The 18,628-nt window shown below is 37.0% G+C and overlaps 1 protein-coding gene across 3 annotated transcripts in view; it reads left to right on the top strand.

Annotated features, from left to right (window-relative positions):
• The window catches only part of PALMD (palmdelphin), a 648,769-nt gene that overhangs the window by 567,033 nt on the left and 63,108 nt on the right, over positions 1–18,628 (top strand). For all 3 annotated transcript variants that reach the window (XM_044085619.1, XM_044085620.1, XM_044085618.1), the window contains 3 exons: positions 15,137–15,161; positions 15,252–15,368; positions 15,645–16,754. In XM_044085619.1, coding sequence (XP_043941554.1) covers positions 15,137–15,161; positions 15,252–15,368; positions 15,645–16,754 — 1,252 coding nt within the window. The remainder of the gene's footprint in view (positions 1–15,136; positions 15,162–15,251; positions 15,369–15,644; positions 16,755–18,628) is intronic.

The following is an 18,628-nucleotide window of genomic DNA, read 5'->3' as shown; positions in this document are numbered from 1 at the left end:
TTGACACCAGGGATTACTGTAAATGTAAGTACCTTAACAGCACTGGCAGCAGTACAGGGATTGGAACTGATGGATTCACTACACACAAAGGATTATTTTAAATGTAAGCACCATAACAATACTGGCAGCAGTATGAGGATTAGGAGTGATGGATTCACTAGACACCAGGGATTACTGTAAATGTAAGTACCTTAACAGCACTGGCAGTAGTACAGGGATTGGGAGTGACAGATACACTAGACACCAGGGATTACTGTAAATGTAAGTACCATAACAGCACTGGCAGTAGTATGGGGATTGGGAGTGACAGATACACTAGACACCAGGGATTACTGTAAATGTAAGTACCATAACAGCACTGACAGCAGGACTGGGACTAGGAGTGATGGATTCTCTAGACACAAGGGAAGTGACATAATGTCACTTACAAAATTACAATGATCTAAGGGTGAGGGACACTCTAGTCACCAGGGCATACTGGATACATGTTGTAATGGCACTTCAACTATTATGGGGGTTAGGAGAGCCACATGAGGGCAGACAGGCTATGGACATATGCAGAGACTATGATGTGTGTGTGTGTGTGTGTGTGTGTGTGTGTGTGTGTGTGTGTGTGTGTGTGTGTGTGTGTGTGTGTGTGTATTTTCATGTTTTGTGCACTTGTGTGAGTGGGAGAATGAATTGGGGAATGCCACTTCCTACGTGAACAGCAGTTTACTACCCTGACATGGAGATCAGCAATGCAGCATTAAATGTCATTCAGAGACATGCAAGTTAGCTGATAATGGAGTCTTACCTCATTATGGCTAACATGTCTCTGAGTCAGAAATTAGCGCATCATGGGAGCAGGGCCTTTTTAGCTAGGCCCTTTAATGAATTCCAGGATAATATACTATGTTTGAGTAATCCAGTATTATTCATAAATGGTTTAATTATGAGTCCAACTACTATACAAGGCTGGAGTAATACAAGAAATGTTTCAAGCCCCACTAACCAAATGTAAATAAAATTAACACTAGGGCAGTTAGGAACAGAAAAACATTGATTATAAACCTGTCAACCCTTTTAATAAACAGTCCAAATCATGTATTGCTCTTGCCAATAAAACATTATCAATCATGTGGCTTGACCATTAAAGCTCTAAATATTTTGATATTTATGTCAGCTATCAAGTGAAGGTAGGTGACATTTAATTTTTGTTTCACAAAATGCAGATGTAGATGATACAGATTCTAAATTTTGAAAAAAGTTCCACGTGTTCTGCATATGGTAGAGATGACATATAATCTGAACTTTTAAAAATTATCAGCACTTCTCTCAGAATATTTCTCCATGAAACCTAACGTAGTTTAATTTGGGAAAGGTGGCAAGCATGGTGTTACAGGCAAACACATCTGGAAAATATTCTGAACAAAGATATAAATGTTTTAACTGCTCTGTTGCCCTTTGGCCCAGGGGCAAATTTAATAATTTTGTGATTTGGTAGGTAAATGCAATACCACAGAGAATGTGTACAATTACTTTCCTGTTTCTTCAAATTTCTCTTTATCCACCACCTGTTTTCTTTTTCTTTTTTTTTCTTCTTTTTTTATAAACTGCTAAATGTAGAAAATCTTATTTATTCAGGAGGCTGTTATTTCTCTTCCTTTTTCTTTAGGTGACAATCTCACAAAATGAGACCCTATGGTGTAGATAAGAAAATTACAATTGATTAAAGCAAATGACAGACTTATTTGTGCAATGCCGCTTTGTCCTTGTCAAAGAAAACTCATCTAAATGACTTTTTAGGTATCTCTGTACAAATCAATCAGTGATCTTTTTCTTTGCACTAGAAATCTTCTGTTCATCTTGATAGTAGCTGACTGAAAAACATAAGTTTAAAGGTTATGGGTTGCACACTATGCTCAAAAATGTCATTGAAAGACTTCCTTAGAGCAGGTTACAAGACAGTAGTCCTTTCCCTACCATATTCTCTATCTATTCCAGAGACCTTGAAAACTCTTCTAAGACCAAAGTTCTTTTAAATCATATTGAGAAGGAAAGTTATTATCTTATATGTTATAGCTGAAAGGGGCTTACTCATATTTTTTTCCTGGCCCTAAAGAATAGTAATGGAACCCAGTGGCTTAGTGTTTCTGTTTTTCTTTCAGTGGGTCTAGTTGGTGACTATATCTGAAGGTTGCATGTTGGTATATTTCTTCTTTTTGCTTTGCAATATTTTCAGTTCACACTCCAAAGTTACTCACAAAGTACATAGCACCAACCATAACACTTTCAGTTAAAACAATGCACCCATTTATCCATTTCTACATGAGTATGTGTTTAAGGTTAACCCCTTAATTATGCTTAACAGACTGTCTGGAAACATTCATTTTGTTCCTGCAACCCTTAGGCAGTATAGTAAATTTCAAAAACTCAGAACTATTGTGACTGCAAATGGAAAACTATCTTGCAGTTTTGTTGGAGTCACCCCTTCATAATGTTTTTTTTCTTTCTAAACAACAAAATCTGTGACATTGTGGCTTTGTTTAACTGGGACGATGACCCAATTTTTGAATGTAAAGACTTTAAAAAAGTCTGTCAGGTGTCAAAGAGCATCCTCATAGACCTCAGTGCAGGAGATGTGTGAGAGAGTCTGTGAGATCCAATACCAACCTGCTGACAAGAGATGTATGAGAGAGTGTGAGATCCAATACCAACCTGCTGACAAGAGATGTGGGAGAGAGTATGAGATCCAGTACCAACTTACTGACTCTTCTTGTCACATAGATCTCGTTATGAAGAGATCACTTCATGGTTATTGTCAGTTTATCTTCAAAAATATTTTCTTATATCTCCAACAGCAATTTCTCTGATGAAGGATGCTCAGACGCTGGCTGTGAAATATATATCAAGGATGCATCACTTCAGGGAATGCTGTTTCCCGTATGTTTGTCTTGGGACCCCAAACCACCTTCATAGCCTCTGAGCCCCATCTTGACTGAACCAGTCATTTTCCCATTTAGTGCTGTTTTAGAATGGTGAGCAAGGAAAATGACAGTCAGGAATTATTGGTCTTCATCTTATGGGAGTCTGGAGTGGTGTTTTTTTTCTGCTCCAGAGTCTTCTATCTCTTGGCCAATAGGCATGATGCAGTCTGATCTAACTGACAAAGGTATACTTTGAAGGATCTCTTAAACCCATGCAACATGAGAGACTTCAGCAACTAATCATTAGAGGTGGCAACCTGACAAACTTGTGGATTTTGAATTCTTGATTCAATATGACTTCACTCCATGTTGCTCTAGTTACATTCACCTTCATGACTTAGATCACTGTTTTAAGTATGTTCTTTCCATATACTGAAATAGTATTAGAACTATTGTCAGTGAAAAGAAAAATCAGTAAACTCAGTAGCCTAGTAGCCTACAAGCTGTTCAAAGATAACTCGTGTCTCACCTTTCGAGTAATATAATAACCATGCCTGTTTGACCTCCTATTTCTTTGTGAAGCTATTGGTTTTGCAGACACACACACACACTAGGGATGTAAAGGTGCACCAGCAAATAAAAATTCAATAGAAAAATGAGCTTTTAACTCAATGCATTCTCAGCCTATGGAACAAGTTACCACTACAGCTCACAAAAAGTACCAGTTTAAATAGGACTAGTCTTGATGAATGGATGGATGGACACAAATTTACACCAAGACTGTTATGTACAGCCCTGCTCAAATTAGGAAGTGACCACTATTAAGTACCTGAAAAGGGAGCTACAGTCTGTGTCTACTAAAAAGTGTATATCGTTAGGCATTTTGTGGTCCTTGTCATCACTTGCTTAATATTGTTCCTATGTTCCTATTACAATTTATTGTGGATAACACTTTATAAAATTATGCCACTTATTAACATCTTCAGTAGTCAATTCTTCTGTACAGAAAAAAAAATAGGAAAAAAAAAGCTTTCTTTCCATCTGGAACTGGCTCTATAAAGTCTTAGTAAAGTCATTTTGCAAAAATAAAAAGCCCAGTTGTTATCGTTTGGAATAGTTCAGCACTCGTGTGTCACCGAAGGATATAGATTTTTATATAAAGAAGCTTTATACATATTGCAATTTGATACTTTCAGTCCAGAGGGAATGAATATGGAGCTTAGCTGGCGTGTTTTACTTTGATTGTTGTTTAGTTTATTTATTATGTGTTTAATTGTGTTTGTTATATATTAGGTAGGTGTTTGTAGAGGTATTATACTCCTTGAAGGCAATTGTGCCAAAATGTCAGAGAGAATAAACTGCTTTTTTATTTACTCCCTTGTGTGGTCACTGGCTTTGTCAGTGAAATTACCTTTTTTCTTCTGTGGTGCTAACATATGGATTGATGCCTAGTTGAGAGAGTTTATCTATTATACCTGAGAAGGGAATAGTATCGAAGGCTTTGGCCAGGTCAAGGTAGGCGGTGTGCACTGTCTTCCCCTCATCCATAAGCTTGGTGACTGTCTCAAAGAAGCTGACCAAATTTAACAGGCATGACCTCCCCTTGATGAAACCAAACTGTGTGGGATCAAGTGTCTGGAGTCCAATGTCCTTGTTAATGAGGTCCATGATAATCCAATCCATGGCATTGCATATCAGGCTGGTTAGGCTGATCAGTCTATAATTTCCTGGATTGGTGGACATTCCACCTTTGTGCAAAGGGATGACAGTGGCTGTCCTCCACTCAGCTGGGACAAAGCTGGTAATCAGGCTTTGACTGAATAGGGTGCCTAATGGTGCTACAAGTTCCTGCCTAAGTTCATGTAGGATGTAGCCTGGGATGTTACTGAGTCCCATGGAGGCTGTGTTTTTTGCCTTTGAGTGGGCCCTGATGACTTGCTTCCTAGAGATAAGGGAAGGGGGGCAGGTACTGGGGATGTCTTGTTTTACTGATTGGGGGAAGAGAGGAGAGGTTTTCACTGAACCTGTCTGCCAGCAGGTTGGCTATATCTACAGCATTTTTGTATGTGGTGTCCTTGACCATCAGTTCTGAGTAGATCTGGGTGCTTCCCTTAAGATTGCGGGCATATGTAAAGAAGGCCTTATGATTGTCTTTAGTAGATGTGGCCAGTTTGGACTCGAAGTTTGACTTGGAGGATTTCACTAGTGCTCTTATTTGCTTGTTCAGACTAAGGAGAGATTGCTTGCAATTAGTTACCTGCTCCTTCTTACTCCTGGACAGCAATGTTTTCCTTTTATTATAGAATTTTTTATTACAGATGTCCACCAGACAGGTTTACTCTTCCTTGAGGAAGATGATTTGGTAATGTCTGGAATTCGTGATTCCATGCAGCTACAAAAGAGATAGACAGAAAGATCTTAAGGAAATAGCACAAGTACATTTATGTTATTAGAAACGTTGTCTGGCACTTAGTATGTTGGATTAAGGCTCCAAACTGTTAATCATCTGCTTCCTCTAACAAAAGAGTGCAGGGTTTGATTTTTCTCCTTCATTTGCCTGCTGCATGACACTTAGTAAGTCATTTAACATAACAATACTCTCAAGTTTCCCCGTAAAGAATCGTGTGTCTAATGGGCTTACCCTGTTAACAAATATGTTTTATATATAATATATATATGTGTGTGTTCGATGTTTTGTGATTCGGACATATGGGTCTACTTCAGAATGTCGACCGTTCAGAATGCTGACTTTCATATGGCTGACACCATATGATCGACATTCCAAAAGACCAACATCCTGAAATAGCACCATTTACCTACCTGTAAACACAGTAAAGCTGTGTTATGCAGGGGGGCAAGCCCCTCTGCACCCCCTCACACCCCCTGCTACTTAAATATTCTCACTCTGAGATCGCTCTACAGTGCAGGAAAAGGGAATCTCCCAGTCCCGCACTGTAGCAGGATCTCTGCTATCATTTGCCGGCCTTTCAAACATTTGCTTATATGGTGTCGACCATATGAGTTTCGAACATTTGAATGTTTGAACAAATGAAGGGCTCCCATATATATATATGTATATATATATATATATATATATATATATATATATATATATATATATATATATATATATATATATATATATTAAAATACTGTGTTTCCATTGTATTTGCTTTTTTAATTTAATTTGCAGATAGCTGACTCCTTTAACAACTTCTTTACTGGAGCTATCCAGTCACTTGCTAACTCCCTTCCTCCCGTGGCTTCTCTTTCACCACTCTCCTCCTTTCCAACTCCTCCCACTTTGCATCTACAACCTGTCTCTACATCCCTCATCTGTACCCTCCTTCTAAAACTCAAACCCTCAACCCCCTCTGCTGACGTATTACCTGCTCAATATCTACAAACTGCAGCCAAAGCAATCGCCTACCCTGTCTCTATTCTTATAAACAGAACCATCAAAGAAGGCACTATCCCTTCCATCTGGAAGATCTCCCATATTATTCCCCTTCATAAGGGTGGAACCTCCTCAGAACTTTCAAACTTCTGTCCAATTGCCCTACTTTCTCCCTTAGCTAAAATCTTGGAAAAATGTATTCACCAACAAATGCTCGACCACCTCCTTCTTAATGGACTACTAGCTCCCTCCCAGCATGGATTTCGTCCCTCCCATAGCACTACTACTGCCCTTCTTTCCTTTACTGATCACATAAATAAAAAACGCAACAATAATATCTTCTCTTCTGCTGTCTTTATAGATCTCTCCAAAGCATTTGACATGGTTAATCATCAAATACTCTTGAATCTTCTGAAATCACTCTCACTTGATGCTCTGGCACTACAATGGTTTAAGTCTTACCTAGACAATCGAAAACAGGCAGTCCTCTGGGAAAACACTCTACCCTCCCCTCTTCCTGTCTCCCTTGGAGTCCCCCAAGGATCTATCTTAGGTCCCCTTTTATTTTCCATATTTATTAATGATCTTGCTTCTAGCATCCCCCAAGCCGTAACCATTCAGTATGCAGATGACTCCACCTTAGTCTCCTCAGCCTCTAACCCATCTGAACTTCAATCTCTCACACAAAATGTATTTCAGCTTGTGGAAGAGTGGTTTTTACAGCGATGTCTCCTCCTTAACCCTAAAAAAACTAAACTTTTATTGTTCACACCCACACAAAAATCTCCACCACTCCACTTCTCCATCATATCTAAAAACGGCACAGTCATATCTCCTGACACAACAACCAAACTTTTAGGTGTTACTATCGGTCATTGCCTAAACTATGACACTCATATTAATACCACTATTAAATCTACTAACAAAAAGCTTGGCTCCCTCTACAAAATCAAGCCTTTCCTTACTCCTTCAGCCAGAATTACCATTGCGCACACCCATCTCATCTCTACTCTCCTGTATGCATCACCTTTATTCACAAACCTATCTAAAACTAACCTGAACAAATTAACTACCGCCTACAATAATATTGCCAGATTTGCTACCAGCTCCCATTTTAGATCTCACCATTGCCTAAATTTAAAACAACTTGGCTGGCTTGAACTTGATAATCAGCTTTTATCTCAGCAACTTATAATCACCCAAAAAATCCTTTACTTCCCTGAAAAATCACCTATCCTTACCAAACTTATTAGTCCCTATAAAAATCTTTCTAACCTTCGCTCTTCACACAAACTTTTAGTATCCATACACAAATCTAATAACAAAGCAGGTGACACTTTTCTCCTACACAGTGGGGAAAAGTTGGAACCTTCTTCCTAAGGACCTCACTATGATCTCCTCTTCCTCACTCTTCAAAAAGGAGCTCAAACTTCATCTTACTAACCACTGGCTCTGCCCATGCAGCAGCCCAGACTAAAATCTCTCCTCCTTTTTATCACTATTTCTCGCTTCCTAAGCGTATCCTCCTTACTCTCTTCTCATTCCCTAGGTCACTTAAAATCTTACTATGAACTACCTTCTCCAAGCTCCTCATATTAGATATTACTTCTCCTTTCTACCTTACTTTTTCCAAACATCTCTGCATTTCTCTCCCCACTTTCCTTGTATCTTTTCTTCCACTATTACTCCTCTCCCTACTCCTAGTACTTTCCTAAAAAAAAAAAAAAAAAAAAAAAGTTTGTGTTTTTTTCTTTTTATTTTTGCTGTATTGTTGTCACTTGTAAACTATTATCTATTGTCTTTTTGTCTATACATGCCCAAAAACTTTGATTTGTTTTAAATTCACTGTTCTTTGTGGAGCTTTTCTCCCCGGGCCTCTACTGAAAATGGACATATATCCAGCTAGACTAGCCCGGTCAACAAATGTTAAATAAATAAATAAATAATAAATAAATAAATAATTTGAATTTTAAATTGCTTTAACTTTCCAAACACCATTTATCAAAGTTACTACATCACTGTATACATTCTGCCATTAATAGGAAACGTTTGATTGATAACTTTTACACAGCTGCTGAATCTGCAGATATAGTGAGGAAAGACATACCGGTAATTCTTCTCCCATTGACAGATAACATTTGTGGAGTAACCCCTGTCAGCAGGGCCAGCCTTAGGTGAAATGGTGCCCTAGGTGACAGGTTGCATGGTGCCCCTGCTGCACACTGTCCTTTGCATGCATAAATGCACACGCACACACACACACACACACACACACACACACACACACCTGTGGCTTCATCTCCAAGTTCCCACCACCACCATGGCCTCCTCATTATCTAAAATATTTGAATATTTTTTTTTTTACTTTTTGCACACTTTGCCTTCACTTTTTTCCTGCATCCTTTCAACATGCCTAACTCAGACAGAAATTACTGTAATGACTGTGGTGGAAATTAAGGAAATTACTAATTTAAGCCAAAAGTCTGGCAGTCACCAAGTTCCCCAAAGACAAGGGTGTTATGGATGTTCTGAGAAATGCAGTTTAGATTATTTTACCCAACCCTTTTAATCTAATGATGCCCTAAACAAAAATCATGACTAAAGAAAGAAATTCAGTCTTACCCTTCAACTTTACTTTATCCTGTATCCTTTCAACACATCCTTACCACATCCTTACCATACAGAAGAGCAGTGTAACAGCTGTAGAAGAAATAGTCAAATTAAGCTTTGCATCTGGAAGCCTAGGCATCCAGAAGCAATTGGATATAGAGGCTGTGATGTGCATTTTAGAGTTATCATCCAACCTTTTGATCCAATGATGGCCAGTCTTTTGATTCATAAGTGGCCTGAAAAATAACATGAACAAAGAAAGAAAGAAACAAAACCTTATTTTTCTCTTTCAAGGAAGAAATAATTTGTGTCTGACAAAATAGGAATACACAATAAAGTGCTTGTGAGGATAAATACATCACAACTGATCTGTGAATAATACCTTCCTCCCCTAACACGCTTTACAAAAATTGAGGTGAACGCATAAACTAGCAGTCATATATTTCAAGTGGCTTCTGCACATATATATATATATATATATATATATATATATATATATATATATATAAAATATATACATACACTGTGTTGCCATTGCATTTGCTTTTCTAATTTAATTTGAATTTTAAATTGATTTAACTTTCCAAACACCATTTATCAAAGTTACTAAATCACTGTATACATTCTGCCATTAATAGGAAACGTTTGATTGATAACTTTTACACAGCTCCTGAATCTGCAGATATAGTGAGGAAATACATACCGGTAATTCTTCTCCCACTGACAGATAACATTTGTGGAGTAACCCCTGCCAGCAGGGCCAGCCTTAGGTGAAATGGTGCCCTAGGTGACAGGTTGCATGGTGCCTCTGCTGCACACTGTCCTTTGCATGCATAAATGCACACACACACACACACACACACACACACACACACACACACACACACACACACACACACACACACACACACAGCATGCTTACCTACAAACAAATAGGAGGAACGCGAATTTGACTACATCACAACTTTGGGGTGTTGGAGCAAACCAGAATACATTAATAAACCAACACAGACACTTGCAGGGCATGCAGACTCCTCATAGAGGAAAGCACAGCCAAGAATTCACCCAAAGCTATGAAGTGTTAGATACTCACTGAATTACTATACAGTGATTAGTTATGTTCATTATTATCCTATTTCTGCAGGATCATGAAAGATAATCATTTATCATATGCAGTGCTGATGCTTGTGGTGGAAAGTGAAATAAGTGGCTATTTTATTACTCTTAAATACACTGCATCCTCCCAAACAAACATCTAACACACAAACACAACACACACACGTTTGCCATCGCAATACTCACTGTATACTGATTTTAGCAAATACATTGTTTGGCACTACCAGACCAGTGAATACAATTTTACAGTGATAAAGCAACATCGGGGTAAGTCAATTACATCCAAAGATGGCCTCTGTGCATTTCAATTACATCCACTTTACGGTGCACACTTCAGATGTCAGATTGTGGTAAAAAATAAATAAATATTGCAATAACAAATAATTACATCTTAAAGCACATAGGCTCACTGTCTGTATGAAATGAGCAAAGAACAAGAAGTTCCGTTGTTTTCATCCACGCACAGTTCCCTCTCCCACCCAGCAAGTATAGTCACTTCTTTGTGCACCTTGCAACAAAAATAATAGTCAGGTAATAAATTAAACTTTTTGTTCCACACACTAAAGTATACTAAGTGGCTTTATACAAAGCACTGTAATCCTACAAAAACAGAACAATGAGCAAACAGCAGTTAGCAATTTTTCTCCTGACAGCCCCACCAGTTATAACTAATTTGCTCAATGTCCCATTCTTATTTAAAAAAAAAAATATGTCTCAACTTCTTAGTGAAAGAATCAAGCTATATTGTGGGAACAGGGATCCGGGATCAAGGATATATTTTAAATATTGCTCTTACATACTTGGAGAGGTGATGGAATAAACAGGTTTGTGTAGCATTCATTGAAACCTAAATGTGTGCCACTGTTTAGTCACTGAAGCCCTCTATGATTACCTAGAAAACTGCAAGTTTTCTGATGAATAAATCAAAAATATGACACAAACTCAGGGACATTCGTAGTGCTCAACCTAATAAAGGAGGGTGGAGAAAGGCGCAAAAGTCAAAGACATCAACATGCATCTTCTTTGCAATAAGCGTGACGAAACTCTAATGTCTGGCATGGCTGCCTATTGTATTCTCAGCACTCAAAACACTCTGTGTAAAAATACAGAAGAAAAAGAATGAAAGTGTAGGAAAAGAGAAAATATCAAACTTTGTTCGTTTCCTTCAAACTTCTTTTGTCTTTTTTTTTTTTTTTTTTTTTTGTAGGGGCAAGCTCTCCACACCCCAAACTTATACTATATATAAGAATTGCTTATAAATAAATAAGTTGAAATAAGTGCTGAGAATACAAAACTAAACTACTCATCTTCCAACCCACCAAGCATACTCAAAACAACTCTCACTTTAACATCACAGCAAAAGACAACACCACTATATACCCAACTGAACACACTAAATTACTAGGAGTGGAAATAGACAATAAACTAAAATTTGACATTCACATATCCATGACCATAAAAAAGTCCACAAAAAACTAGGAGCGTTCTACAGAAATAAGCAACTTCTCTCCAAAGCAGCAAAGATTTCAATAGCAAATTCCCACCTTATCAACACCCTACTTTATGCCTCTCCAATATATACCAACCTAAGGCAATGTGATCTAAACAAGCTAGAGACCTGCTACAACAAAATCGCCAAATTCAGCACAGGGGCATCCTACCATAGTCACCACTGTCTCTCACTTGCTGAACTGGGCTGGCTTGAACTCCCTCACCTCCTTCAATGGCATCAACTCTCACTCACCCACAAATTAGTAAACCATCCACTAAATGTCCCATCTCCCCAGAATCTACTCCAACCCTATCGCACCACCAGACCACTAAGACCCAGCAACAAAAATCACTTGCAGATCACTAAAGCCAATAACTCTGCTGGTGAAGCCCTATTCTCTTGCACCATAGCCAAATTATGGAACTCCCTCCCACCCACAATTACCTCCATACCATCATGAACCCACTTCAAAACTTTACTAAAAGCACACCTAAAAGCATGCTGGCTATGCCCTTGCAACTCCCACTCTAATATCACCCACCCCATCCAACCATTACCTTTCTTTCCACTCCACTAACTACCTTGATTATAGCAAGCTCAGATGCTGATAAGTCTAGTACTTATTATACAGCAGGAACTTCTTATTGTAACATTTGTTAATATCTGTTATGTACTTCACAGATAAAGATTCTAGTTGTCTACTGATGTACTATGTTCTTCATCTGTAAATATGTTGTAAGTAATTGCTATGTAAATTGTTAATCGCTATGTAATCCAATGTAACTACTGTCTGTTTATTTTAACTGTGGAGCTTTTCTCCCCGGGCCTCCGCTGAAAATGGACCTACATCCAGTCATATATATATATATATATATATATATAGTATACATATAGTATAGTATAGCATGCTATATATATATATATATATATATATATATATATATATATATATATGGGTTCATGTCAGTACATCGACAGTTGAAAGCACCAAAAGTCACTACTTTGAAAACATCGACAATATGGTCACGTAAAGTAAAGTAAAGTAAAGTCACAAAAACAAGTGCTAACATGGGTCCTGCAAGGGGGAAGTAAAGGATATGATATTATGGAGTTTAGTATGGATACAGTATCATATCATATCCTTTACTTCCCCCTTGCAGGACCCATGTTAGCACTTGTTTTTGTGACTTTACTTTACGTGACCGTATTGTCGATGTATTCAACGGTCAATGCTTTCGTTTCGAAGTCGTGACTTTCGGTGCTTTCAACTGTCGATGTACTGACATGAACCCATATATATATATATATATATATATATATATATATATATATATATATATATATATATATATATCTGTATATCTATACATATTTCCATATCTATCTATCCAGCTATATCGTCTCTGTAATCACTATACTTTAGAGAAAAGGGAATATTCTAATAAATGGCAATATTGGACTGACTATATTTAACTCTAGATTTTCAGTCATGCATCGCTCTTTTAGGTGCTGACATTTCAAATGGCTACTAGTACTGTCTATTATTATTGACTGAGTACACTCCATAGTTATTTACCAGAAGGGACAGGACAAACATGTGAAGAAATAGTAGCAAAACCCAATGAAATCAGAGACAGTTCAAAGGGTGAAATTAGGGGCCATTGGCAGGTATTTATTCTGCCCTGCAGATAGGTCCTCCACTCAATATATCTGTTTGCTAGTGCAGTTTAAAAAAAAATTATAAAATATTTAACTCAGGCTCTCATTCATCCTACTGCTGCTACTGTCCACGGTGCCTAGCCACTTTTTCTGTCTCAAATGTGGTCTTTCTACTCTGTAGTGTGATAGCACACCGCAGAAAACTATGCAAACTGAATGGCCAGGTTTTATTTGTTTATGAATATATGTATAGATGGGTAGATTTATTTATTTGTTTATTTATTTTCATTAGAAAAAACAAAGAAAGAAATGGCAAAAAAGCACCCTGGGTTTACAGCAGCCTAGACAGCCACAAAGTTCAACAGGGAATTCTGTCTGAAAATCACTGAGCTATAGTCCTCTTCTTCTGCCTGCTCACATGCCGCAGTTTTCAAAATGTGTTTTGATAAATACATGTGCTGTCATTTTAATACCCTGCTTCTGATGGCTAATTTGACCTTTTGACAAAGTTGTGTGCCTAATAAATTACAGACTGCATGTGGAAATCTTCTGGTGGTGTTTGTGTCTTTACAATAACAAAAGCCATTAGTATTGTCAGATCCAGGAATGTTAAATGCAAAAGACTGCAAGATGAAAAAATAAACATTAAGAATACTATTAAAACGAAAGATGGGCACTTAATAAAGAAATACATTGAACTTATACCAGTAACTGGTGAGGCTAAAGTGGTAAACAGGAATGTAGGCTGAAACCTTCAAAGGTGTGCTCAGAGCTTTAGAAGAGACCAGCCAGGTACTAACTGTTGCAGGCAGTAAGAATATGTAATGATGGCTCAAGATGAAGTTACATTTAAATGTCTGGGTGTAAGGTTAATGTAGCTTGCAACTAATGTCACGACAATGTTGGCTGAATGCTAGCTTCAATTACTGCTGGAAAAATATACTGACAAAAAGCACTATGGAAAATAAGATACTAAATGTCATGATTAACTGAGGAAATACTTCCTCTGAAAGTAAGAGCTGATTAAGTCAGCAACTACGATAACAATACTCTTTAAAATTCAACAACATAACAATAACCTGCATTTGTAGAGTGATGGCTAGGTTTACAAAATGACTCATTTCCAGACAGTGACTCAGCTACACAAAAATGCACCTTGTTTTGCAAAAAAATATATGAAGCAAGCTGTCTAGTGGGAAATGCCTTAATAGGCCTGCTTCATTCCAATAGTCCTTTTAGTCAATGAATACAAATATTGCAAGGATCATAAGGATATGAATTATTTTATCATATTTTCTACTGCTAGTAAAATATATGATACTGAGTGTTATTGTAATTAGATCATGCAGAATATACATGGATTCAATTTGTGTGCTATGCATGTCAGCATTTATTTATCTGAGCAAAAAAATCATACCTCTCAACTGTACAGATTTTTGCAGAATGTCCAGATTTTTGTATCATATATTTGGTCTATGTCTCATAAAATTGTGGTTTCCTGGCAAATCATTGGTAAATCATTGAGGGTTGAAGTCAGAAAATAATGACATACATTTCAGTTTCAGACTTCATACCCTTCAAAAAAATAATGCTAATGCAAAACGTGTACTTGTATCTACCTTATAAGTTTGTAAGAGCAATATTTAAAAATAGTCCCTTTTTAAGTTTGCCTTCCCATTATTTATGGCTTTGTCCAGATTTCTTGCTCTAATAGGTTGAGAGGTATGAGTTACATGATCTATAAATGAAAAAGAGCAAAAGATCTATATACATTCAATAATCAATACTTGTTTTACTTTAAAATGGTTATTCAACTAAATATAGTAATAGCTAAATAGGTGTGTGACCTAAATAACCTGTTTTGTACTACTTTCAAATACATTTAATGCTGCAGGTTCATTTTTCAATTTACATCATATAAATATGCTCATTTTTGACTGTTTTCACACACAGGCTGTGAAGGCTGAAGCAGATGAAGGTAAGAAACAATGCTTACCTAGCTATTTCAAGTATACATATTTTTAAATAAGCAAAAAATTATACATGGGCCAACATTGGTATTTTGCAGAATCCATTGAATATACATACTCAAAAATCCAAGATCTTCCACCATACTATGTACGAACTCCTCTGGAAAAGGGTGAAGGATCAAAATCAAAGAAAGATTATGAAGAAAACAAAAAAGGTATGCAACTTGGAAAACTATATATAACTATTTAAAGTGATAACTGGGTCTAGAAAGTAAGTAAAGCGCTACATAATATTTATTTCACTAAAGTGAACATGTCAACAGAAGATTACAGTGAAGCTGTATTTATTAAAGCAAAATAAAATAAAATATGACAAATAATAGTATTAATGGAATACAGAGCAACTGTAATAGAGAATTATTAATGCTTTCTTTGAAGCATAGTGGCTATCAAATTCTTATGTGTGCATGTCTGCACATTTCTTTCCACAGCTTTGATAGCCATGGAAATCAACGTGGAGAAAGATCTGTTAACTGGCGAAAGCACTATTCTGTCAACTGCCCCTGTTACACATAGAAATTTCAAAGAAAGAGGGATCAAAGTTTTTGATGATGGCAGGAAATCAATATTTGCTGTATGTTCTGATGGAGGTACACTGGCAAACGGTGTAGAACAGCTCAGCCCTTTTCAGGTTGAGGACCTTTTAAGGAAGGCTACAGAAAGCAAACATAAATCTCCTTTAAAGCACCATGAGTCAGGATACTCTTCCCAGAAAAAGCCTACTGCACACCAGATGCCATTTAGACAGCTGTCAAGTCCTACAAATCAGGAACACCATAAAGAAAGTACCAAGACAAATCCTAATGTGAACAGGTCAATCAGTGCTGAGCCTTATAAAGAAAGAAAAACAATACAACATGATGAAGATGGTGATTTTAATCCTCCAACATCACCAGCAAAAATGTCTCATTTCCAAAGGCCTCCAATGATGAAACGCAGGCTCCCTAGCAACAGACATCTCCAAGATATTTCGAGTAAATCATCTGAACCTCAGGTTGATCAAAATAAACTGGTTATCACTCAAATTCCACACCAGGATGCAAATGAAAACTATTCGGGTAATGTCTTCGTAGATTCAATTTATTCCAATGGGAGATCAACTTCAGCATTTGAAGAAGATGTTAAGTATAATATTGTTCAAGAAATGCCATCAAATATTAAAAGTGATGAGCCTGTTACAATGATATTCATGGGGTACCAGCATGTTGATGATGAAGAAGAAATCACACCGGCCTCAACATTTGAAGGAGCAATTCGTGCCGAGCTGGTCGTTATTGCTGATGATGAGGATGACGACGTTAATCATACATGCTTTTACAGTTCTGAAAGCCCGTGTAATCAAACGTGTCAACCACCATCACAGTTAAGCACTGGATATTACTCTTCAGAAGCCAGAATCAATTTAAATATGAATAACATCTCACCTTACAAAATGTCCACAGCTGTTAAAACACAAAAGTCCACCATAAATAGCTCATTTTCCAAAGACACGCCAGATGAGCAATTAACTAGAGAAGTTTCTGAGGACCCTTCCTTATCAGGTATGAAAAAGCAAAAGACATGCCATTGCTGCAAAGTTATGTAGCACACTAACAACTTTGCCTACTAAAGACCTGCTGGCTTTTTGGTTTTGCACTAATTTCTTGAATGTTTTTAATGTTGATATGTGATCTATGTATATGCATGCTGATTGCTTCCAGACTATAGTCTAACTTTACTAAACTGGTAGTTTCTGTACTAACTGTGAACTAAACTTCTATAATATTCTGTAATTTCTAAGTGCAAATCTCTGTTTTGCCCTTTTTAAACTAAACAAGAAAGTTCAGCATAAACATTGATGAATATAGATAATTACAGCAAATTTTTATTTTAATTTCATTTTTATATTATTTTATTTTGTAAAGTGGATTGTATGCATTCTGTATTTCAGAATAAAATGATTAAACTGACAGATTTCTACACTAATTTAAGCAAAACGTCAGCTATTTAATCAGGTGAAGAGATCTACAAACTGAATGGTGCATCAAAACAAAACTCTTTATAGCAACCTTTAGTTCATACCATCTTTATCATTTATGAAACATAGATGGAAGAATAATTTCTATCTGGATAAAGGGGGTAACATGCAGTAGATTTGCACATATTATGTTAAAGTATTTTAATTACATTCTTATGGTCTATAAATGTTTTATTTTATGTATATGAGTCTTATGTGAACCACATAATTGTTTCTCATGTAAGTGTCTGTTAGCAATACAAAGTCACTATCAGAAATAGTTAGTGGTAAATATTTTCTACATTATATTTTAGACATATTTTAGGATGCATTCTAACCTTTAAAGCAGCAGTAGTCATCTGCACATAGTTAAGTAAATGTATAGCACATACTGTGGCTTTGTTGTATTTGAAAGCTGCCAACTGTGTTCCTTCCCTAGAAAAATTACACAGTCTGACACCTTTGGTAGCCAGCTATGTCAGTATCCATAGATGTAATTATGTAAGAATATAAGCATATTGCTAGCTCTCAGAAGTCAGGACTAATAGATCCTCAAAAGTATATACCATATTTGTAGGGTATGTACTATCCACTCATGTTTAGTTAGAGGGCTTTAAGGGGCCAAAAGCTGTTCTTATCACTGTGAAGATGCAGAAATGTCAAAACTTGCACTGGCATTACAGATTAATTTGTTCCAGTCCCCTTCAATACACACATCACAGTGAATGACGTTTGATGACCTTTATTAAACTTCCATAAACATAACTTTGTTAACCAATATTTGTTAATTACAACTGAAACATAGTACAGTTGATATTAATCACAGCATAAACATCCATGTAATGTTAACCAGGACAGCATGACCTTGCTCATCCTGACCCAGTAAGCAGCATCCATACCTCCATTCGCTTACTTTACTTATGAAGCAACGTCCCAGCACTCACTTCATTTACTATTTATTGAATTACACATCCAGCCAAATAAGCAGCATCCATACCTCCGCTCACTTATTTTATTTGTCAAGCAGCATCCAACTGCTCACTTTCCTTTCCCAACTCATTGAAATAAACATTCAACACCAGAGGGGGAACAGAAGAGGACAAGCCTGCCTCTCTTCTCCGCCCACCAGCCTGATCAGGCTGCTCACCTTCTCTCCTAGCAAAGTTCTAACAACCTAACAGCTCATTAAAAGGCATTAAGCAGATCATTTGGTGTACTTCATCCTCTCTAACCACGCTGTGTCCGTGTCATCACCTCCGAATCCCCTATCACCTACATAGCCAAAGTAGCCAGTTGCCTAAACAGCTGAGCTCAAACCACTGATCCCCCTCCAGTGCTAAAGTAACAAGCCATAACCTCATAAGCTAGCATATCATCTGTATGTTAGCTAAATCATCACTTAGCTAACTACCAGTAGTA

This window comes from Protopterus annectens, chromosome 10.part0 (assembly GCF_019279795.1).
Source record: "Protopterus annectens isolate FY-2018-M chromosome 10.part0, PAN1.0, whole genome shotgun sequence".
NCBI classification, from domain to species: Eukaryota; Metazoa; Chordata; order Ceratodontiformes; family Protopteridae; genus Protopterus; species Protopterus annectens.
The sequence above is the reverse complement of the archived record's forward strand: the minus strand, read 5'-3'. Positions and strand labels throughout refer to the sequence as shown.